At 46.2% G+C, this 24,364-nt stretch overlaps 1 protein-coding gene across 1 annotated transcript in view; it reads left to right on the forward strand.

Annotated features, from left to right (window-relative positions):
• The window catches only part of LOC134929667 (neural-cadherin-like), a 236,307-nt gene that overhangs the window by 18,819 nt on the left and 193,124 nt on the right, over positions 1 to 24,364 (forward strand). Inside the window, exons 2-3 of the mRNA XM_063925248.1 lie at positions 5,258 to 5,452; positions 6,792 to 7,017. Coding sequence (XP_063781318.1) covers positions 5,258 to 5,452; positions 6,792 to 7,017 — 421 coding nt within the window. The remainder of the gene's footprint in view (positions 1 to 5,257; positions 5,453 to 6,791; positions 7,018 to 24,364) is intronic.

The raw sequence follows: 24,364 nt of genomic DNA on the forward strand, positions 1-24,364 counted from the left end.
CATTGCGCATGCGCAGTTAGCGGAAAATCGCACCGATGCGAAGGAAAAGAACGAGCGAACAACTCGGAATGAGGGCCATGGTGCATAGGCACGCATTATAGTTAATATAACTGGTCCTAACATAAAAATAACTAGTCCTATAATGAGACTGCATAGGAGACCACAAATAGGTTTAACTCGATGGACAATTGTCTTTTTTCAACCTTAGTTACTATGTTACTATGTTACTATATGATAAATAAATTACAATGAATCCTGTCAGTCTATTAGTTTTTGAATGCATAATAGTTTTGCACTCAGCGGATCCAGACTGGTCACTTTTCTTTTGGAGATGAGGGGTATTGGAATGATTCATATAAAAAAAAAAAAAATGACTGCCCCCTTTATATTTTGCCCCTTATATAAGTCTACGGATGGGGTGCGACGTGTGCCTGTGTGAAGTAGATGTCAGATAATACTGTTTTCAGGGTTTCCTCTGCTGTAAAAGTATAGGGAAATTTATATGATGCAGTTTATAATGTCTTGTAGCTTTAAATCAGCCATTTGTGATCCTGCCCTGATGCAGAGGTGTACGGAGATCATGTGTGGCTGCAAATCTCATGGATTCTCAAGTGCAAAAATATGCAAATGTCAGTGTAAGCCATAGGCATTTCTAGAATGGGTGCAGTGTGTGCGCTGCACGCGGGCCCCTGGGTCAAGGGGGGCCCACAACACACACACTGCACCCATAGAATATACTTACCCCACCGGAGTCCTGCGACGGAGGCCCTGCTGTGCGGTCACAGATCACTTGGAAAATTGCCGTCGCGGAGTCTGCACCCGGGTCCCCTCTTCTCTTAAAACACCACTGGTGTAAGCATTCCCCTTGTGCAGTTCCGTGCGACAGATTTAGCAAGCCCTGCGACGTACCCTATGAATAGCTGAACGATGCTCAAGTGCGCTGGTGATCCGATATCTCCACCATCGTTGCACCATTGGTCACAGCATCGACTCCTCCAGCACCCATGCCTGGTGCAGAGTCTCCTGTAACTTTGGTAAGATATGGCCATTGTGCCTGCGATACTGAGAAAGAGATCACAGACACATGCCGAACCTGCCCATGACACTCCCCGAACACGCCCAAGACACCTCTTTTACGGTCACTTTAGGTCATCTCTCAGTCTTCATCCTGAACCGCCCATGGATCGCAGTCACCTCAAGTAATAGCGATGTTGTACGCAAAAGTGTACGCCATCGCACACCTTGGTTTACGCGTATGCAGTAAGGGTTTCCTAGACTTTTTGCGCATGCGCAGTAGCAAATAATTCGCTAAACTGGGCAAGTCTTGTTACTGCGTCCACCATGAATCCGGCCCAAGATGACTTGAGACAGAGTATGATTTGTTTGTACCACAAAATATCAAGGGGTCAATTTAATTCAGCGCAGATTGAATAGCGCCAGGAATTAGCTCCCGATGCTATTAACTTCAGTGCGATGTGACGCCCGACAGGGGTGCGAGCAGAAATCCGACAAATTTGTTGGCGCGATGCTGTTTTCTGCCCTTCGTTTTGCAGAAACAGCATCGCGCCGGGCACTTAAGTCGGAGAATGACGGTTCTTGCGACAAAACACTTTGTTTAGTCCGCGAGAACTGTCCTCCGTCATAACAGCGTGCTGAATTGAATAGCACCGGGAGCTAATTCCCTGCGCCATTCAATCTTCGCTGAATTGAAATGACCCCTAAGAATACTGCGATCAGGTGATAGGTCAACAGTTACTAGGTCGACACCATATGGTCGACATGGCATTGGTCGACACCGCAAAAGGTCAACATGAGTTTATTTGGATTTTTTTCTTCTTTTTTTAACTTTTCCATACTTTACCATTCACATGGACTACAATAATTGGGTATAGTAGTCTGTGCCAAGCTCAGCGAGGCACCGTACCCATAATATGGTGAGCGAAGAAAGTCATGCAACAGTACGCAGTACACTTATTGGGGTTCCATGTGCTAATAGGGAGAATATGACACCAAAATTAACTAAAAATGTCGACGTTTTCATGTGTCAACCTTTTCTGCGTCAACCTTTTGGCAACGTCGATCTTCTGCATGTCAATATTTTGGGGTCGACCTAGACACTATTCACCTAATAACTGTCGACATTGTATACCACACCCAAGAATTCTGTTCCTGCAAATAATTTATTTTAGGAACCCAGCTTAATCATTAAAGTGCACACAGTGCCTTCCTGTCCCAAATCTATCTGGGCATGAAATAAAAAGGCAAACCTTTTTTTTTGCAGAGGTTCTTTATGATCCAGCACGTAAGTGCAAGCTCTGAGGCCCGAGAGATGACAATAAAGAACGTAAATGAGGTGAAGTAATGTGAAATGATAGAAGTCCAGAAGAATCCCTCTGATCTTGAGGCAATAACTGATCGGATGAATTCTATTGTGAACGTATGAACATGAATAAACATCAGAATGTGACTTAGTTCACATCTGGTATCTAAAGCTTATTTTTAATTATGCTTCAGTAAGATCCATTGGCTGGAAAACGCAGCCAGTGGAGTGCGGTCAGGCTTTGGTGGTCACTCTAAAGGAAAAATGCAACCATGCCTAAGGGATTAAACAGTTTCTGAAGATATCTCATATTAAACTCCCGCAGCTGCTAATCCCAGGACCCTCCAGACTGCAGCCTGTTCATTCTCTGCTGAAAAGAAGAACAGCCCTTTAGTAAATGAATAGGGGTCTTTAATCCTACTCACTTTGTGGCTGCTCAGGCTTCGTGGGATTAAACAAGATTTTTCCTGTCCGGCTGCTTTTGTTGGTCCTTTTTCCACATACATGTCATGGGCCATTTAGAAGGTCAACCATTTAAAGGGCTCAAATTAAAAGAAAAAACAACTCTACAGATACAGCTGGTCTTGTCTTTTTCAACCTAGAGCTCATTTAGGAGCCTTTAGCGATTTTTTTTTATTACATTTTTTTCTTTTTAATTTCTTTATTCTAATTTCTCTTTTCATCATAAATGTGTTCATTCAAAAAGCAATCTGGAACTTAATAATTAAGCATAATATCCAGAGACTTTTAGGGGGCTGTTTATTATTTATCATGGTTTTCTTTTCCCCCTATAACAACAATCAATTTCAGTGGCAAACGCAGGATTTCTAGAGGGGGGTTTCCAAACGCAATCCACAATCTCCCACTCTGCGGAACATTAGAGCAAGAGCGGAAGTCTGGGGGAGCGGTAGAAGAACCCAGTAAAGACCATGGACATTAAAGTAAACAATGGTCTTTTTATATACTGGATACTATGTTAAATACAGTATTAATAATTTAATATTTCAAACTATAGATTGTCTATAGCAGGCATTCCCAACTGCGGTCCTCAAGGCACACCAACAGTGCAGGTTTTAGTGATATCCAGGCTTCAGCACAGACGGTTAAATCAAAATAACTGAGGTGCTAATTAAGTCACCTGTGCTGAAGCCTGGATATCACTAAAACCAGGACTGTTAGTGTGCCTTGAGGACCGTGGTTGGGTATGCCTGGTCTATAGTATAGGCTGTATCGAACATGTTTAAATCATATAAATAAGATAAGTGGTCAGGAAAAGGTTAAGCATACCATAAGAAATAAATACACAAACATAATAGAACTTTCTAAGCACACATTCTCCCACCTCTTGGTAAGGTTCCTGTCTCTTCTTCCTGGTAGCTACTATCCGGTCCAGTGCACTGATTCTCAGATTCACACATGCAGAAAACTTGGTAGAAGAATCTGCCACACTGGGCTTGTGCAGCAGCTCTGCTCTGTCTCTTAAACTGCATGATCTGGCAGCATTTATAGTAATCATATATATACCATTGCTTTTGTTGTCATAATTTTAGCCACTTGCCAAGAGGATGGGGGTTTCCGTGCAACCAGAAACCCCCCTGCGTTTGCCTATGAATTTGCTTGTTAAACTCCAGTTTATTGGATCTGTTTAACAACTCTTGCTTACTGAGACAGTGCTTCTGAAAAAAGGCTGTCCTGATGAAGCTCTCTCCTAGTTGTTCCTCAATGGCCGATAGTGTCACCAGGGACTACTGTATAGCAGTCTTTCTAAGGGGAGCTGCAACAAGAATGCAGTCTGTCAATTCACCAGGAACCAGTGACCTTAGGGCCTAATATAGTATGAAATGATATAGCGATGCGTTCGCATACTGAAGCCCTTGTCCAGTGTGCGCACGCGCAGGAGCTGTACTGCGCGTGCGCACACCGCGAGATGCGACGGCATGTCACTTACACGAACGCCTCTGCCCAGTGTCGGACTGGGGCATGGAATGCTGAAGTAGGGGCCAATGCTTAAGAGCGTGGCCAAGATCCAGTGGGGGCGTGGCCAGCCACCACAGAGGTTTGGCTAATCATTATAGAGTACATGTTCTGTGCCTCTTTGTAAATATATAATAAACCATATTCTTGTGAGTATAATGTAACATAAGTATAATGCATAATTCAAGTGCACTAGGATAGAGTCTGGAACCTGATCCCTAGAGGAGAAGAAGGGCCCACAGGCAGTGGGGCCCACCAGGGGTTTCCCCTGTTCCCCTGTGGGCCAGTTCGACCCTGCCTCTGCCTGATTGACAGACAGCTGTGTTCGCGGGGCGGGTGGGAGTGTCGACACAGTGTTGAATGGGTTGCATTGCGGCATTGGGGGGCATGGTCTGGGCAACGCAGGTGTGTCTGGACCGTGTGCGAGACAGGCCGCCGCGGCACGCAGCTGCTGCGACCTGAAACATGGCTGCCCGGCGACTGCCTTCGCAGCTAGGCTGCGGAGGCAGGGGCAACCCCTGGGATGCGAGCGCCTTGCCCTGTGCTGGGCGGCCTCAGCATGCTACAGAAATTAGTTGCAGTTGTGCGAATTAGGCCCTTAATGTGATACTTTGCTACAGTCCACCCATAGCAACCAATCAAATTCTGGCTATCATTTATCTGGTACATGCTGGAAAATGATAGCTAGAACATACTTACCTACTCTTCCGGAAACAATGAGACTCATCGTTGGTACCCCATACAAGATACAACTAGGTTGATATCTCTCATCCCGCCCACTTCCTAATGAAATGGACAGGATGGGAAGAGAATACTGGGTCCATATGGAGGGGCGGAGCTAAAATGACGCCATGAGAGCCCTCTCCCACACCCAGAGTGGTCAGCTGCATCTCCTCTCCGGACCTCTACATATATATAATATGTATGTGTCATCTTATGTCTTCTTCACTTGTATGTCTGCAGACAGCGACTGGTACTTGTGCCACCTAACAATCGTTGTTCCCAGAGAGGAGAGCTTGGAGTGGACCATGTACCCATTCCCGTACCTGGCTTGTGTGGACCCTGATGCACCAAGAGGCACTTTTGTGTACCAGCTGTTGGCCCATTACTACAATGATGAGAGCTCTGGGGGCGGGATTTCTTACTATCTCATGGAAGGTAAGCAACAAAAATATTAATATATTATACGTAAACTAACTGACTTTGAGGGTAATTCAGCATTGATCGTAGATGTGCTAAATTTATCACATCTACGATCAGTTACTCTGACATGCAGCGGGACGCCCAGCACATGGCTAGTCCTCCTCACATGTCTGGCCCTACGACTTCGCACGGCAGTGATGCTTTTGTGCATGACAAGTAGCTCCCTACCAGTGCAGCTTCTGCGCGCTGGCAGGGAGCTACTGGCCGCGTCCCAGGTCGAATCGGCTGCGTGTGACGTTACGCAGCCGCTGCAGCCCAACCACCAAACGGTCTGGACACGACTCCGTTGTACGGACTGCGCCCCGTCCCATTGGCCCGCCCCCTCCCTCCCCGCGACTGCCTCTGCCTGTCAATCACTGGCTGCACATGCGCACGGTGCATAGTAATTCAGACTGCGATCGCTGCCATTGCAGCGATCCCGTCTGAATTACCCCCTTTGTTACCATTTGTTGCTGCAAATTATCAATACATTATTGCTGGTGCAGCTGTGGGACAATATTATGGGGGAGATTTATCAAGCTTGGAGAGAGATAGGTATCAACACCAGTCAACAGACATCCACGTTAAGTGCAGCCTGTGGGCTGCCCCAGGTTGCAGAATAGCCCAGGCATTACTTAGAGACTAATCTAATACAGTCCAATGGGTCTATTTACTAAGCCTTGGATGGAGATAAAGTGTACAGAGATAAGGTACCAGTCAATCAGCTCCTAACTGCCATATCATGGGCTGGGTTTGAAAAATGACAGTTAAGAGCTGATTGGCTGGTACTTTATCTCCGTCGACTTTATCTCCATCCAAGGCTTAGTAAATAGACCATCTCAGATAGCGCATCTGTCACCCTAACACTATGTCTCTTATCTCCGGAGTTTAGGACCCCTAGCAGTTCACGTTTTCCAGACCGCCCAGCAGGTGCTCAGGTCTATCACCAACTGTCACATGTTAAAGATCCAGGTGACTTGGATTACATTAGCTGTTTGGGGAGGGGTTACACCCTGTTGGGAGGCTCTAACATTTGTAGTCTTGGTGCTGGTGCGATCACATTAACTGTCATGTAATAACTAGTTACCAGCCCATCAAAATTATGGAACAACATAACAGTAATGCCAGCGTCAGTGGCTGCTCGTTCCCCAAACGGAGCAACAATTGAATTGCTCCGTCAGGCGCCATTTAGTGGCTGCCGGCACCTAAAACACTTGAATTCCCTACATAGAGGTGAGGAGCAGCGTTAGTCTTTTATTATATAGGATGTGTATATGAAGGGCATGATCATGCTAACCTGTTACACTGTCTTAAGGTGCGGACCAGAGGTTTCAAGTTAATAAGGATACCGGAGTTATCAGTACGACTGGTTTACCGTTGATCTGGAATAAGGAATATGCTCTCACAGTGCAGGCTATTGACAGACATGGGAAGAAGAGCCCACACGCATCTATCTCTATCCTGGTTGGATTGCGTCCTCCACAGTTTACCAATATGACTTACAGTCTGTTTGTCCCAGAGAGCACAGCAGTCGGGGAGAAGTAAGTACAGACTCCACTTGTAAACATGTTATAGCCGTGTATTAAGAACATGCAGTGTGTCATATGAGTAGCAATAGCTGTGTTACATGCCGATAGATGATGATCAGCAGTTCCACGAAGTTCCAACTTTTACTGTTTGTGAATGGTATCCTTTACAGGTACTGCTATAGGTTCTTCTACAGGAACTGCTACAGGCAATGCTACAGGTACTGCTACAGGTTCTACTACATGTACTGCTACAGGCAATGGGGGTCATTCCGAGTTGATCGTAGCTGTGCTAAATTTAGCACAGCTACGATCATTCACACTGACATGCAGGGGGACGCCCAGCACAGGGCTAGTCCACCCCGCATGTCAGTGCCGGCCCCCCCTCAGAAGTGCAAAGCCATGGCACAGTGGCGATGCCTTTGCAATTCAAGAGTAACTCCCGGCCAGCGCAGCTTTAGCGTGCTGGCCAGGAGCTACTTGTCGCTCCACGACCCGCAGCGGCTGCGTGTGACATCATGCAACCGCTGCGGCCCGCCCCCGTTCGGTCCGGCCACGCCTGCGTTGGCCGGACCGCTCCCACGAAACGGTGGACAAACGCCGCCATTCCACCCCCTCCCGCCCAGCGATCGCCTCTGCCTATCAATCAGGCAGAGGCGATCGCAGCCCTGCTACGGCCTTCAGCCGTACGGCACATGCGCAGTAGGGACCCGTTCGCTCGGCTGCGACAAAAAGCAGCGAGCGAACGGATCAGAATGACCCCCAATGTTACAGGTACTGCTACAGGCAATTCTACAGGTACTGCTACAGGCAATGCTACAGGTACTGCAACAGGTTCTGCTACAGGCAATGCTACAGGTACTGCTACAGGTTCTGCGACATGTACTGCTACAGGCAATGTTACAGGTACTGCTACAGGTTCTGCGACATGTACTGCTACAGGCAATGTTACAGGTACTGCTACAGGTTCTGCTACAGGCAATGCTACAGGTACTGCAACAGGTTCTGCTACAGGTACTGCAACAGGTTCTGCTACAGGCACTGCTAAAGGTTCTGCTACATGTACTGCTACAGGCAATGTTACAGGTTCTGTTACAGGCAATGCTACAGGTACTGCTACAGGCAATATTACAGGAACTGCTACAGGTTCTGCTACAGGAACTGCTACAGGCAATGCTACAGATACTGCTACAGGTTCTGCTGCATGTACTGCTACAGGCAATGTTACAGGTACTGCTACAGGTTCTGCTACAGGCAATTTTACAGGTGCTGCTACAGGCAATGCTACAGGTACTGAAACAGGTTCTGCTACAGGCAATGCTACAGGTTCTGCTACATGTACTGCTACAGGCAATGCTACAGGTACTGCTACAGTTTCTGCTACAGGTAATGCTACAGGCAATTGTTAAGTTCGCTTAACTTTCAGGAAAAAGCAGTACCTTATTTCACAAGTGTTCGGGCCGCTGCGGCCGCTAAATGTGTGCGATAAACCTCTATGAATGCGTACACGTTGCGTAAGCACGCCGACACGCTGTGAGCACAATGTAGCTACACGTGCGGCTGAATACACTTTAAAACCACTAACAGGAATAGAATGCAACACCAATTGTATATGTTATGTTGTGGTCCAACGCAGCAACAAATATTTACTTAAAAGGGGGTTCACAGAGAAAAACAACAATAATACAAAAGAACAGCTACAACCAAAAGTACATACGTTTGTTCGCCTGCGCCACCCGGATCCAGTCCTCAGTCAGTCTAGCAAGATGACCTTCAGAGAATTAGACTGGGACCGGCCAGGAGGCTTGGCTTTTATACATTTGTCCAAAACATAGTACAAAAGAAACTGTAAGCTCTTCTTTCATAGGTCAGAGGGCTGGTCATTTACAGTACATGAGGGGTCATAGGTCGGTTTGAATAGGTGGGCGATGCCTGGTCCAGGTGTACTTGCAGGTGTCCTCCACTGGGTTCCCGCCGAATATCAGGAGTACAGTAAATACAGTGAGATATTAATATTGTATTCCTGCACATATCTATGCGTAGGAGCATGCTACATTCTGCAACCTGTGATCGGAATATTGCCCTTGAAATACTGTACATTTGGATACCAAACACCATATCCCAACTTAATTCTGTCCCCTCACATCCTGTAAAGTTGAATATCTCTATTGTTCCTTTCATGAAATAAATGTAACTTGCTGGTGTGGTGCGTGTGGACTATGTGTAAATTATGCACTATGTGGATTAAATATCAGATATGTCTTTGTGGCTTTTCCATGCGATAGCGTATGCGACCGTATTTACTCATATCACGCGCTAATACGCAGGGCTTCGTGAGCCAATGTACGCAACGTGCGGGTATGCGCCCGCACGGCAGAACAAGCACACGCACGGAGGCCACTCTGTGTGGTGTTTGCAAGTGATGCATGTGGGTATAATATTTTCGACTTCGATAGTCCACCCTTTGGCAGTAAACAATAACTGCCACACATAACTAATAATACTGAAAATATTACATTTACAATATGTACAACGTATGGGTAACGGGAAGAATTGCAGCTTGGAAATGTATGGCCTAGTGGGATAGGAAAATGCGTGTATGTGTGAGTAAATGTCTGTGGGGGATGTATCATCGTGCTGTATATGTTCTAAGTAAGCTTCGAGGTACTGAGAAGTATACATTTAATCCTTCTCATCCCGTATTAAGGGTCTGTACATGGGCAAACAAACACTACCGAGCTCTTTCTTGGGCAAAGGCCATTAGCCCTCACCTTGTCCGGCTTCTTATAATAACAAATGGGGAGCACATTTATCTGATGATACATGTGGGGGAGATGTATGTGCATGCTATTATGTGTGGATAACGTTTACCGACTATGTGTGTTATTAACTGAAGATTGCAGAGATGAGGGTAAGACATTTAAAAATACATTCACATAAATTTGTGTACATTGATGTCATTTCCGGTTGTGGATGTCTCTGGGTAGAGGGGAAAACAGAAAGATGGTAAAAGAAACAGGTCATCAAATTAATTTGCATTCCTTATCACAACATTGTTTCTACGGTTGGGTCATATATCAAATCTGCCGCTGTTACAACGCCCTCGCTCCTTAGACTCATCAAATTTGTCCTATGTTTGCGCCGCGTCAAAATTCAAACACATCGGCATATCAGACCGATAATTATGACGACACCCAGGACACAGATGAGAAACTTTCCCACACTTGCAATTACATTTTGTGCCCACTCTCCTAAACCAGAGAACCATTTGAGTGGTTTCAACCATGAGGCCCAACCGGTCAATTCATTACCCACAGCCCTAAAGTAAGGTTATGTTTCCTTCTGAACTCCCACTTCAACTGCAAGATCTCATCCATCTTTTGATCGATGATCTCCGTTGGGTCTTCAGTACTGTTTGTAATATACGTACAGTACTTCACACCATATTGAGTTGCCAGAGTAACACAATACCCACCTGTCACAGCCGTGACGTAATTTAAGACCATCCTCTGCTGGACCAGTTCCTTCTTCAGTTCCTTCTTGTAGGCCTGCAGTTCCCTACCCGTATACCTGAAAGTGTCATCATACATCTCAGTGATATTGTCTATCAAGTTCGCTAGCGCATGGATGTACCTATAATTTATAATTCCTCTGGCAGTATGGGTGATATCTAATGCGAGAAGAATTTGAATCCCGGTGGATTCATGGATCAAATCAGAGGCTGCGGGCTCTGTTCTATCTATGAGGTGTCTCTTATCAATGTGTTCATAGTGTGTATGAGTATAAGGAGTCTGAGCGTTGCGGTGAATATCCTTCATTTTGTCGTGTGCAATGGTCATGACCTCTGGTAGTACTCTGCCTATGTAACACAACCCTTCAGAGCTCGGAGTAAGCCACTTGTACGCTTTCCTTCCACATATGAAGTAGGCGTCATCTGGAAGAACATAGGGGACAAAATGCAACAAGATCAAATCACAGATTTTTCTTATGAAGAAACTGGTACCCAGTTCTCCCATTTGTTCAGTACAAGTATCGGGCTGGATGATGTGTGCACAATATCCTTGTCACACTTTTCCAGCCCACATGGTTTTGATACCACATGTATACTTGTATCGAAAGTACCTCCCACTTGTGGCTATCTTACGTACAAGTTCGGAGTTGATGGGTACTTTATCAGCTCTATGTGAGAAGGTCATTGATTGTTCCATGTCACTTTCCAATTTCCTGGTTTCCGGAAATTGGACACGTTAACTTAAAACACAGTAGTGACCTATCTACATGGTACTGGTGGAGCTTCAAGCTGGGGGCCTAGATATATTGAATTTCTTGTCCACCGGTTTCCCCCCATGTAATTAGAGTACCTCATTTACTGTTAAAGGGTATGGCACTAATCCCGACTTACTCTGTCCTTGAGGTACTTGTGAGCACACCCAGCATTCTGATTGGTTTAAGACCGTACCCACTAATGAGTGGTAATCACTCAAAGGATGTCCGCCCATGTTGATATTATTGTTTGACTGACATCTCTGGATGCACCTATCTTCGACTATGTTATCGCAGTGCGTACATATGCAGTATTCATCAGACAATAACTCTTCACATTGCCTCCGAGCTCCGTGACTACCAGATCTCTTACTGATACCAGCTTTGACCAAAGTGATGGACTGATCCTGGGGTCCTACGAATCCATACTCTCCATCAGAATCCATTCCAGATCCTTGCTCGACCTCTCGGGGGCCCTCATAACACAGTCGGAACACAGTCTCCTGGTGTGGATCCATTTCGTTAAGGAAGAAAAAAACTTAGGAAGGGAGAAAAAAAGAAAAATGCAGTGGGAAGTGATTGGAGGAAGAAAAAAAATTATGACAACCGTCCTTGATCTTGCTGTTCACCACACTCAGGAGCCGTCCGACAATCCTGCCTCTCAGCTTTTCCGGAACAGATTCACTAGTGATACAAGGTTCTCTTCACCTTTCTCTTTTTCACGAGTTTTCTCCGGGTCAGCGACCTTCTTGCATTGGGACAAGTGGACCCAAGTCTCTCTCTCGGCAACCTTCAGTGCTGTCGTGCTGGTCAACAAAACTTGATATGGTCCTTCCCACCTGTCAATGAGGCAACCTGAGCGTAGAAAATTTCGAATCATCACATAATCCCCAGGTTCAATGTCATGACAATTACCGTTTGGTAGGTCAGGAATCGCCAGTTTCAGATTCCTTTGCTGGTTTCTCAGTTGCTGGCTCATCCTAACCAAATATTGCACAGTCATTTCATTATTGCACTTAAAATCATCCTGGGGGTCTATCATTACATGGGGCTGTCATCCAAAAAGAATTTCGAAGGGTGATAGGTTAAGCGGTGACCTGGGAGTGGTTCTGATGCTGTACGACACTAGTGGCAGTGCTTCTGGCCACAACAGTCCAGTTTCAGCCATCACTTTGCTCAGCTTGTTCTTAATAGTGCTATTCATTCTCTCCACGTTCGCACTGGCCTGTGGCCGGTATGGAGTATGTAGCTTACTGTTAATACCCATCAGTTTGCACATGACCTGAAAGACTTCACCTGTAAAATGGGTACCCCTATCACTTTCAATCATTCTAGGGATACCATATCTACACACAAATTCTTGTACGATTTTCTTTGCAGTGAATACGGCAGTATTTGTGGCAGCGGGGAATGCTTCTACCCAGTTCGAAAAGACATCGGTACATACTAAAACATACTTTAAATTTCTACAGGGTGGTAGTTGTATGAAGTCGATTTGTATTACCTGGAAAGGTCCGTCTGTAGGAGGAATATGGGATGGCTCCGTTGGTATTGTCTTACCAATATTCTTCCTCAAGCAAGTAAGACATGTCATTGCTTTTTTATCTGCATGAGAAGAGAACCCTGGTGCACTCTAGTAGGCTCTTACCAATTTTCACATACCTTCCCTGCCCAGATGAGTGCCGCTTCAGCTAGGCTCGGGAGATATGCCCTGGGGGCCACTGGCTTACCTTGTCCATCTCTCCAGAGTCCCGAGGACTCCTGACCATATCCCTTCGCCTTCCAGACAGCCTTCTCCTGTAGGGAACACAAATTTTGCATTTCAATTAATTGTTGCATGTTTACCGTGTTGAATGTCATCAGTTGTGTGGTGTTAGTTTGTATGATAGTTCTTGCTGCTGATTTTGCAGCTTTGTCCGCTCGGCTGTTACCAAGTGAAATTGGGTCTTGGTTGTAAGTGTGTGCTTTACACTTGATAACAGCCACTCTGTCCAGTTTTTGTATGGCTGTCAGAAGCCTCTTGATGTATGACGCATGTGCTACAGGTGTACCAGCTGCCGTCATGAAATTTCTGAGGTGCCACAGGGCCCCGAAATCATGCACCACTCTAAAGGCGTATGTAGAGTCCGTGTATATATGAGCTGACTTACCCTTTGCCAACTCACATGCTCTGGTCAGTGCTACCAGCTAAGCGACTTGTGCTGAGTGAGGTGGACCAAGGGGTTCAGCTTCTATGATACCCTCGTCATCTACAACTGCGTATCCGGTGCACAGGTCTCCCAAGTCCGTCTGTCTGTGGCAACTACCGTCAGTGTAGAAGGTAAAGTCTACGCCTTCCAGTGGATTGTCACTGATGTCGGGTCTCGCAGTGAAAGTCTGGTTCAGGTATTCCATACAATCATGTTTATCAGTGTCTGCACTAAATCCTCCTTCACCATCATTCTCATCCTCCACCCTTTGTGCATGACAAGGCACACTCGGCAAGTAAGTTGCAGGATTTAGTGTGCTGCACCTCTTTATGGTGATGTTTACAGGGGCCATCAGTGATAGTTCCCACTTTGTAAACCGAGCAGATGAGACATGTCTGGTATGGGCGGAGTTTAGCAAGGCTGATACTGCATATGGTGTATGGATGGTCAGGTCGTGTCCTAACACTACGTCTTCACTTTTACTTACCAACAAAGCTATGGCTGCAACACTTCGTAGGCAAGTGGGCAGAGACCGTGCTACAGTGTCCAACTGTGCACTGTAGTAGGCTACCGGTCTGCTGGCATCACCATGTTTCTGTGTTAAGACCCCTGCCGCACACACAGCGCTTTCGGTACCATACAACTCAAAGGGTTTCTCGTAGTCTGGCATCCCCAATGCTGGTGCTTGTGACAAACACTCTTTTAGTCTCTCAAACGTCAGTTCGGACTCTTCTGTATGAGAGACCCGTTCTGGTTTGTTCGAGGAGACCATTTCTTGCAAAGGTAGTGCCAGAATAGAGAACCCCGGAATCCAATTCCGACAGTACCCACACATTCCTAGGAAAGTGCAGATCTGTTGCTGAGTTTGCGGCAGAGTCATGTTGCGGATGGCCTGTATTCTGTCAGTGGTCAGATGTCTGAGTCCTTGTCTCAAGCAGTGTCCCAAGTATTTAACCTTAGTCCGGCACAATTGCAACTTATCCTTTGAAACCTTGTGTCCTGTCTGGGAGAGATGAAACAGAAGCTGTTTAGTGTCTGCCATGGACGACTCGAATGAGTCAGAGCATAACAACAAGTCATCAACATATTGTATTAGCACCAACCCATTCTCAGGTTGAAAGGATTGCAAACAGTCATGTAGGGCCTGGGAGAAAATACTTGGGCTGTCAATGAAACCTTGGGGGAGATGGGTCCAGGTATACTGGACTCCCCTGTAGGTGAAAGCAAAGAGGTACTGGCTGTCAGGGTGAAGAGGGACAGAAAAGAAAGCAGAACAGAGGTCGATGACAGTAAAGTACTTAGAGGTGGAGGGAATTTGCATGAGGATGACCACTGGATTGGGCACTACGGGGAATTGACTCTCTACTATCTTGTTTATACCCCTTAGATCCTGCACTAGCCTGTAACCCCTCCCTCCACTCTTTTTCACAGGGAAGATGGGAATGTTGGCTGTGCTGGATGTCCTAACTAGGATGCCCTGCTGTAGCAGCCGTTCTATGACAGGGTATACTCCTAATTCCACCTCTGGTTTCAGAGGGTACTGGGGGATTTTTGGAGCTATCCTGCCATCTTTTATTTGTATTACTACTGGGGCTACATTCGCCATCAATCCAGTGTCCTGTCCATCTTTGGTCCAAAGGGAACCTGTTATTTGTGAGATCATTTCCTCTACCTGTGATGGACATGTGTCTATAATAGTGGAGTGCAACATTAGCCTTTGAGGGGTGTCTAATATATTTTGTACTTCCTGTGCATGGTTCTCAGGGATATCTAAGAACACACCCTCAGGGGTACAATATATGACACACCGCATTTTACACAACAAATCTCTGCCAAGTAGATTAGTCGGAGCCGATGCAGCCAACAGGAAAGTATGTTTGGTATGCAAGGGCCCTATCGTAATCTCTGCAGGTCTACTCAAAGGGTACTGCTGCACTTTTCCCGTTACTCCCATTGCCAAAATCATTTTACCCGTGGTCGTTACACCTGTGGTGGAGTTTAGTACTGATCTGGCCACCCCTGTATCTACAAGAAAAGGTTGTGGTATGCCAGCAACATTGACCATGACCTCAGGTTCACTACCAAGGCCAGCAATCAATTTCACCGGCTGCAGACTACAGGCATGACCTGACCTCTATTGTGTTTTTGGACCCTCCCGCAGAGCATTGACAGCTACAATATGTGTGGGGGATAGCTGTGGGTTTTCGGGGGTCTGCCAGTCCCTCCTCAGTGGGTATCTCCTTGTTTCCCCTCTATGCGGCTCAAAATCTCTCCTATGTGTTCCCTGATCCCTTCTATGTATCTGGTAACGTGGCTCGTATTCTGGTCTAGTGGGTTTATATTTAGTATGTGTCCCATTACTCGTACAATCCCTGGCAAAGTGTCCTTATTTTCTGCAAATAAAACACGTTATTGACCTTTTCCAATCATCAGGGGTTTGGGGTTTAGGTTGGTTGGACATCCCTTCCAGCGCCTGTATACTTACCAGCATCAACCTATCCCCTTGCGAATCCCTGTGCTTAATGATGTTTCGGTCATGTTCGATTGTGGACTCTCTCAGTGCAGCTACCATGATACCTCTCCAATTTGGCAGAGGCTTACACTGTGGTCCTCAATGCCTCCTTTAGTCCGTCCATTAGTACAGAGACAGCTACCACCCTGTGGTTGCCATTTTCCTTTATATCCTCTATCCCAGTGTATCTAGCCATTTCCTGTAGTGCTCTATGGAAATACTCGGATGCCGTTTCACTTTCTTTCTGTCTTATGGAGAAAATTTTGTTCCACTTAACAACAGTGGGGAAATACAATCCTAATTGTATATTAATTTGCCTTACATTCTCCTGGCTGTACTCATCAGTGAGAGGCACTACTACATCTAATTTGCAGTCAGTTATGAATTTTGGGATGTCAATATTAGAGGGTAGACCTGCTCTTAACACTATCCGTCAATCTTTGTTTGTGGGCTCATGGGCATTGCCCAATTCTTTAATAAATTTTTGGCATCCGACTAGATCTTTTCTGGGATCGGGGGATTCTGACATAATTGACCTCAGTTCTGTTCGGGACCATGGACAATGCATTGCAATGTTCCTGATGGGGGTTACTTCCTGATTTTCAGTCTTCCCATTGGGGACTGCAATCATCCTGACTGGGTTTAACTCAACCACTTCATTTCTGTTTGTCTCTATAATACGGGGGGCTATTGTCTCTGCATAATGGACGGTCCCATACTTACCGGTGGATACGACCTCGCTCGCCCCTCCACTGGGGGGAATCACCACTGTTCTCACTGGTTGAGCCGTGCCCACCTGAGTGTCCTGTATGGTAGCTGCTAGGGAGAGTGCTGATATCATGCTAGGTTCATTGTCTTCCTCACAACCTTGGGGAGAATTCAAAACAGGATACAACTTGCAGGGATTAGGGTTAATACAATTATTATGCATGTTGCTATTATTTACCGATGTACCATTGGTTGTAGCTAGTTTCTCTCCATCGACATATGACGCTCGCAATCACATTCCTGTCAGGTTTGGAACTTGCTGTGCGAGCCAGCTCCCTTTGCACATCTCCCTCTTGTTGCCATATATTTAAACAGTCGTTATGTCTGATTCTTTGTTTCCTAGATTTAATCAGACATATTCTATTCCTTACGCTCTGTAGTACCTCTGGTTCAAAACTACCCATCCTAGGAAATGATGCCCTATCATCAGCAGTCATACATACCCACTCATCACAAAAAGCCTCTCCGTGTGGACCATATTTCCCACACATTATCAACCGAGCGGACCCGCTTGGCCTCAGCTCTCCAGCCTGAACCCTGGCTGCCGAACGTTTCTCGCTTGTACATCTGGCTCCCCCAGATGAACAATACAAGCAAACGGTGAAAGTCCTCAGAGTTCTCTCACCAACTCCTTCTCTGCTGGCCGGACCACGACTCACACCAATAGTGACCACTGCGTACCCAGTGAGGAGCCTACCAGCTTCTGGTCTCTATCCACTGGAAGTTTTGTAGGATGAGAAACACCTTATCGATCATCCTTTTCAGTGAATGTCTTACCTAGGAAGATTTCCTGAGAGAGAGTCAGCGAAAAATTTCTTTTACTATACACAAATCACGTTTGCGTATGCTTTACACGATGCGTATGATGACGCAATTTATGCAAAAGAACGCAAATGGTATCACGTTGCGCCATGTATTGCACACACAAACGCGCGGTCCAATCGCACAGCGTATAGATACTTGTTATCTATACGCCCTACGATCATTGGAGTCGAATTCACAAGCTGCGCTCCACAGCCGGAGCGTAACACTAAAACTTTAAATCAATACTTCACAAACTATCACGCTCCTTTGCACGTTTTTAAAACACACTCACTATGTGCCTCAATACCTGATTAATACGCAAGGTCGTGACCCTTACACGCCGCCGTGCCTCTGCCAACTCAGCACCTCCACGGGATTCCCCGTTTACGGGGTTCAATACATCCACTCCTACCTTCCACTCGCACAAATACACAGTGTTTTTCTGTACAGAAAAATATCACTCCCTTTGATTGATAGCCTGTCCCAGAGGTAGTACACTTTGAACAAAATATTATAATAATCTGCTTTTAAAATCGGATAGTTATTTGCTATTGTATAACTACAAATCCATTACCCTGCCTTAACTTGAACTGCTATCGTGTGGTTATAACTTGCGCTCACTGCTTCACGTAACCCTGTGTATGCACGCAACTGTGCATTCCCGCGCCACGTGCGCATTCCCGTGCGCTTACCACACATAACGTGCCACGTGTTCACCGTGCGTTTGCGCCTAAATTAACCACACTATATCACGATAAATGTGAGCAACGAAATACTACTGCTCACTTACACAATACACAATTGTTCCTTACTTTCGCCGGAAGTTACCCCCAAAGGTAATCCTCTTTTGAGTGTTTACCTAAATGTTTAGGCTGGAACTGCGTTTCGTGTTTTTATAATTACTCCTTTAACACACTATCTCAAATATATAGCAAATAAACGTATCCGCCTTTATACAGATCTAAAATGACTATTATAACCTATGGCAACAATATGTGAGAATGTATGCAAAGTATCAGTACGCTTTGTGAGCGCTTTCGTGCCAAAAGTTACACACAAAATAATAAATGGCTTTTTTCCTGTTTGTCCCTCGGGTTGCACCAGCACCTCCAAGACTATACAGAACAGACGTGGTCTAACAACACAAGATGGTTTTAAACACAATACAAAATTATTTAAGACGCGTCTCCACCATTTGTTGGTAGACAAAGTCTGTTATGGCCTGCAAGTCTGTAAGTATGTGGTGAAACGGACGAGCTCCCAACTGTTAAGTTCGCTTAACTTTCAGGAAAAAGCAGTACCTTACTTTACAAGTGTTCGGGCCGCTGCGGCTGCTAAATGTGTGCGATAAACCTCTATGAATGCGTACACGTTGCGTAAGCACGCCGACACGCTGTGAGCACAATGTAGCTACACGTGCAGCTAAATACACTTTAAAACCACTAACAGGAATGGAATGCAATACCAATTGTATATGTTATGTTGTGGTCCAGCGCAGCAACAAATATTTACTTAAAAGGGGGTTCACAGAGAAATACAACAATAATACAAAAGAACAGCTACAACCAAGAGTACATACGTTTGTTCGCCTGCGCCACCCGGATCCGGTCCTCAGTCAGTCTAGCAAGATGACCTTCAGAGAATTAGACTGGGACCAGCCAGGAGGCTTGGCTTTTATACATTTGTCCAAAACATAGGGGGTCATTCCGAGTTGTTCGCTCGCAAGTGGATTTTAGCAGATTTGCTCATGCTAAGCCGCCGCCTACTGGGAGTGAATCTTAGCATCTTAAATTTGCGAACGATGTATTCGCAATATTGCGATTACACACCTCGTAGCAGTTTCTGAGTAGCTCCAGACTTACTCGGCATCTGCGATCATTTCAGTGCTTGTCGTTCCTGGTTTGACGTCACAAACACACCCAGCGTTCGCCCAGACACTCCCCCGTTTCTCCGTCCACTCCTGCGTTTTTTCCGGAAACGGTAGCGTTTTTTCACACACGCCCATAAAACGGCCAGTTTCCGCCCAGTAACACCCATTTCCTGTCAATCACATTACGATCGCCAGAACGATGAAAATGCCGTGTGTAAAATTCCTACGTGCATAGCAAATTTACTTGGCGCAGTCGCAGTGCGGACATTGCGCATGTGCATTAAGCGGAAAATCGCTGCGATGCGAAGATTTTTACCGAGCGAACAACTCGGAATGACCCCCATAGTACAAAGGAAACTGTAAGCTCTTCTTTCATAGGTCAGAGGGCTGGTCATTTACAGTACATGAGGGGTCATAGGTCGGTTTGAATAGGTGGGCGATGCCTGGTCCAGGTGTACTTGCAGGTGTCCTCCACTGGGTTCCCGCCGAATATCAGGAGTACAGTAAATACAGTGAGATATTAATATTGTATTCCAGCGTATATCTATGCGCAGGAGCATGCTACATTCTGCAACCTGTGATCGGAATATTGCCCTTGAAATACTGTACATCTGGATACCAAACACCATATCCCAACCTAATTCTGTCCCCTCACATCCTGTATAGTTGAATATCTCTATTGTTCCTTTCCTGAAATAAATGTAACTTGCTGGTGTGGTGCGTGTAGACTATGGGGTATATTTACTAAAATTCGTATTTTTCAGAATGAGGTTAAAGTTCAAACACGAATGACATCGCAAGTGTAAATTTGCAACTTTTGGAATTTATTACGACTAATTTACTAAGCTGTCGTATTCTGCATTTTCGTGTTTTCCGATGTCGATGTCATTCGTATTTTTTGGCAGTGTTTTACGGGAGTGAATAGTAAAACACTGCCGACATTAACACAATGAATCTCGGCCGGATCTGTGAGATCCGTGCAGGGCTTCATTGTGGACCTTTCGTTAAAAAAATAACATTGTTACAAATCTAAAAAAAAAAAAATGCATGGGGTCCCCTCCCCCCCCCCTAAGCAAAACCAGCCTCGGGCTCTCTGAGCCGGTCCTGGTTGACAAAATATGGGGGGGGGGAAATGACAGGGGTTCCCCCATATTTCATAAACCAGCACCGGGCTCTGCGCCTGGTCCTGGTTCCAAAAATACGGGGGTCAAAAAGCGTAGGGGTCCCCCGTATTTTTGAAACCAGCACCGGGCTCCACTAGCCAGGTACATAATGCCACAGCCAGGGGACACTTTTATACTGGTACATGCGGCCCTGGCATTACATACCCAACTAGTCACCCCTGGCCGGGGTACCCTGGAGGAGTGGGAACCCCTTAAATCAAGGGGTCCCCCCCTCCAGCCACCCAAGAGCCAGGGGTGAAGCCCGAGGCTGTCCCCCCCATCCAAGGGCGGCAGATGGGGGGCTGATAGCCATGTGAAAAAAATGTGAATATTGTTTTTAGTAGCAGTACTACAAATCCCAGCAAGCCTCCCCCGCAAGCTGGTACTTGGAGAACCACAAGTACCAGCATGCGGTGGAAAACCGGGCCCGCTGGTACCTGTAGTACTACTACTAAAAAAATACCCCCAAAAAAACAGGACGCACACACCGTGACAGTATAAGTTTATTACATACATGCACACCTCCAAACATACATACTTACCTATGTTCACACGAGGCTCGGTCCTCTTCTCCATGTAGAATCCTAGGGGTACCTGTGAAAAAAATTATACTCACATAATCCAGTGTACCTTCTGTTCTTTGTATAATCCACGTACTTGGCAAAACAAAAAAACGGAAACCCGACCACGCACTGAAAGGGGCCCCATGTTTACACATGGGATCCCTTTCCTCGACTGCCAGGACCCCCCCTGACTCCTGTCAAAGATGGTCCCTTCAGCCAATCAAGGAGCGCCACGTCGTGGCACTCTCCTGATTGGCTGTGTGCTCCTGTAGTGTCTGTCAGGCTGCACACGGCAGAGATACAATGTTGCGCATATGCGCTCCATTGTATCCAATGGTGGGAACTTTGCGGTCAGCGGTTGACCGAAAGTAACCTCACCGCTGACCGCAAAGTTCCCACCATTGGATACAATGGAGCGCATAGGCGCAACATTGTATCTCTGCCGTGTGCAGCCTGACAGACACTACAGGAGCACACAGCCAATCAGGAGAGTGCCACGACGAGGGGACCCTCTTTGATAGGAGTCAGGGGGGGTCCTGGCAGTCGGGGAAAGGGGTCCCATGTGTAAACATGGGGCCCCTTTCAGTGCGTGGTCGGGTTTCAGTTTTTTTGTTTTGCCAAGTACGTGGATTATACAATGGTCTGATTCTACACTGGATTATGTGAGTATAATTTTTTTCACAGGTACCCCTAGGATTCTACATGGAGAAGAGGACCGAGCCACGTGTGAACATAGGTAAGTATGTATGTTTGGAGGTGTGCATGTATGTAATAAACTTATACTGTCACGGTGTGTGTGTGCTGTTTTTTTGGGGGTATTTTTTTAGTAGTAGTACTACAGGTACCAGCGGGCCCGGTTTTCCACCGCATGCTGGTACTTGTGGTTCTCCAAGTACCAGCTTGCGGGGAGGCTTGCTGGTACTTGTAGTACTGCTACTAAAAACAATATTCACAGTTTTTACACAAGGCTATCAGCCCCCCATCCGCCGCCCTTGGATGGGGGGGACAGCCTCGGGCTTCACCCCTGGCCCTTGGGTGGCTGGAGGGGGGACCCCTTGATTTAAGGGGTTCCCACTCCTCCAGGGTATCCCGGCCAGGGGTGACTAGTTGGGTATGTAATGCCAGGGCCGCAGGGACCAGTATAAAAGTGTCCCCTGGCTGTGGCATTATGTACCTGGCTAGTGGAGCCCGGTGCTGGTTTCAAAAATACGGGGGACCCCTACGCTTTTTGTCCCCCGTATTTTTGGAACCAGGACCAGGCGCAGAGCCCGGTGCTGGTTGATGAAATATGGGGGAACCCCTGACATTTTTTTTTTCCAGAATTTTTCAACCAGGACCGTCTCAAAGAGCCCGAGGATGGTTTTGCTTAGGAGGGGGGACCCCGCACATTTTTTTCCAGAAAATTTAACACTTTCCCACCCCTTCCCACTGATAAACATGCACGGATCTCATGGATCCGTGCATACCTATCAGAACACGGTAAAAAAAAGCAGGTCTGTTTTAAATCTGCTTTTTTTTACGATTTGTATTTTTTCACGGCAGTGTTTGGCTATTGCCGGCAGTGTTCGTGAAATACACTTTTTAGTAAATTACCGAGTTGTATCAAAAAACAGTCATATTTGACCGATGGTGTATTCATTCGTATTTTTTTTCTTGGACTTCCAAAAAAATACGAATGCCCTCATCACTGCCGAGATTTGAGTTTAGTAATTCCCGAGATGACACTTTGAACAAAAAAACACCAAATCGGTCAAAATCGGGAGCTTAGTAAATATACCCCTATGTGTAAATTTTGCACTATGTGGATTAAATATCAGATATGTCTTTGTGGCTTTTCCATGCAAAAGCGTATGCGACCGTATTTACTCATACCACGCGCTAATTCGCAGGGCTTCGTGAGCCAGTGTACGCAACGTGCGGGTATGCGCCCACACGGCAGAACAAGCACACGCACAGAGGCCACTCTGTGTGGTGTTTGCAAGTGTTGCATGTGGGTATAATATTTTCGACTTTGACACAATGCTACAGGCAATGCTACAGGTTCTGCTACAGGCAATGCTACAGGTACTGCTACAGGCAAAGCTACAGGTACTGCTACAGATACTGCTACAGGCAATGTTACAGGTTCTGCTACAGGTAATGCTACAGGTACTGCTACAGGCAAAGCTACAGGTACTGCTACAGATACTGCTACAGGCAATGTTACAGGTTCTGCTACAGGTAATGCTACAGGTACTGCTACAGGCAAAGCTACAGGTACTGCTACAGATACTGCTACAGGCAATGTTACAGGTTCTGCTACAGGCAATGCTACAGGTTCTGCTACAGGCAATGCTACAGGTAATGCTACATGTACTGCTACAGGCAATGTTACAGGTACTGCTACAGGCAATGCTACAGGTACTGCTACAGGCAAAGCTACAGGCAATGCTACAGATACTGCTACAGGCAATGTTACAGGTTCTGCTACAGGCAATGCTACAGGTTCTGCTACAGGCAATGCTACAGGTAATGCTACATGTACTGCTACAGGCAATGTTACAGGTACTGCTACAGGCAATGCTACAGGTACTGCTACAGGCAATGCTACAGGTTCTGCTACAGGCAATGTTACAGGTACTGCTACATGTACTGCTACAGGCAATGTTACAGGTACTGCTACAGGCAATGCTACAGGTACTGCTACAGGTAATGCTACATGCACTGCTACAGGCAATGTTACAGGTACTGCTACAGGCAATGCTACAGGTACTGCTACAGGCAATGTTACAGGTTCTGCTACTGGCAGTGCTACAGGTACTGATACAGGTAATGCTACAGGTACTGATACATGTACTGCTACAGACAATGTTACAAGTACTTCTACAGGTTCTGCTACAGGCAGTGCTACAGGTACTGCTGCATGTACTGCTACAGGTACTGCAACAGATTCTGCTACAGGAACTGCTACAGGCAATACTACAGGTACTGCTACAGGTACTGCCACAGGTAATGCTACAGGTACTGCAACAGATTCTGCTACAGGAACTGCTACAGGCAATACTACAGGTACTGCTACAGGTAATGCTACAGGCAATGTTACAGGTTCTGCTACAGGCAATGCTATAGGTACTGCTACAGGCAATGTTACAGGCACTGCAACAGGTTTTGCTACAAACAATGCTACAGGTACTGCTACAGGCGATGCTACAGGTACTGCTACAGGTTCTACTACATGTACTGCTACAGAT

This window comes from Pseudophryne corroboree, chromosome 5 (assembly GCF_028390025.1).
Source record: "Pseudophryne corroboree isolate aPseCor3 chromosome 5, aPseCor3.hap2, whole genome shotgun sequence".
Classification (NCBI taxonomy): domain Eukaryota; kingdom Metazoa; phylum Chordata; class Amphibia; order Anura; family Myobatrachidae; genus Pseudophryne; species Pseudophryne corroboree.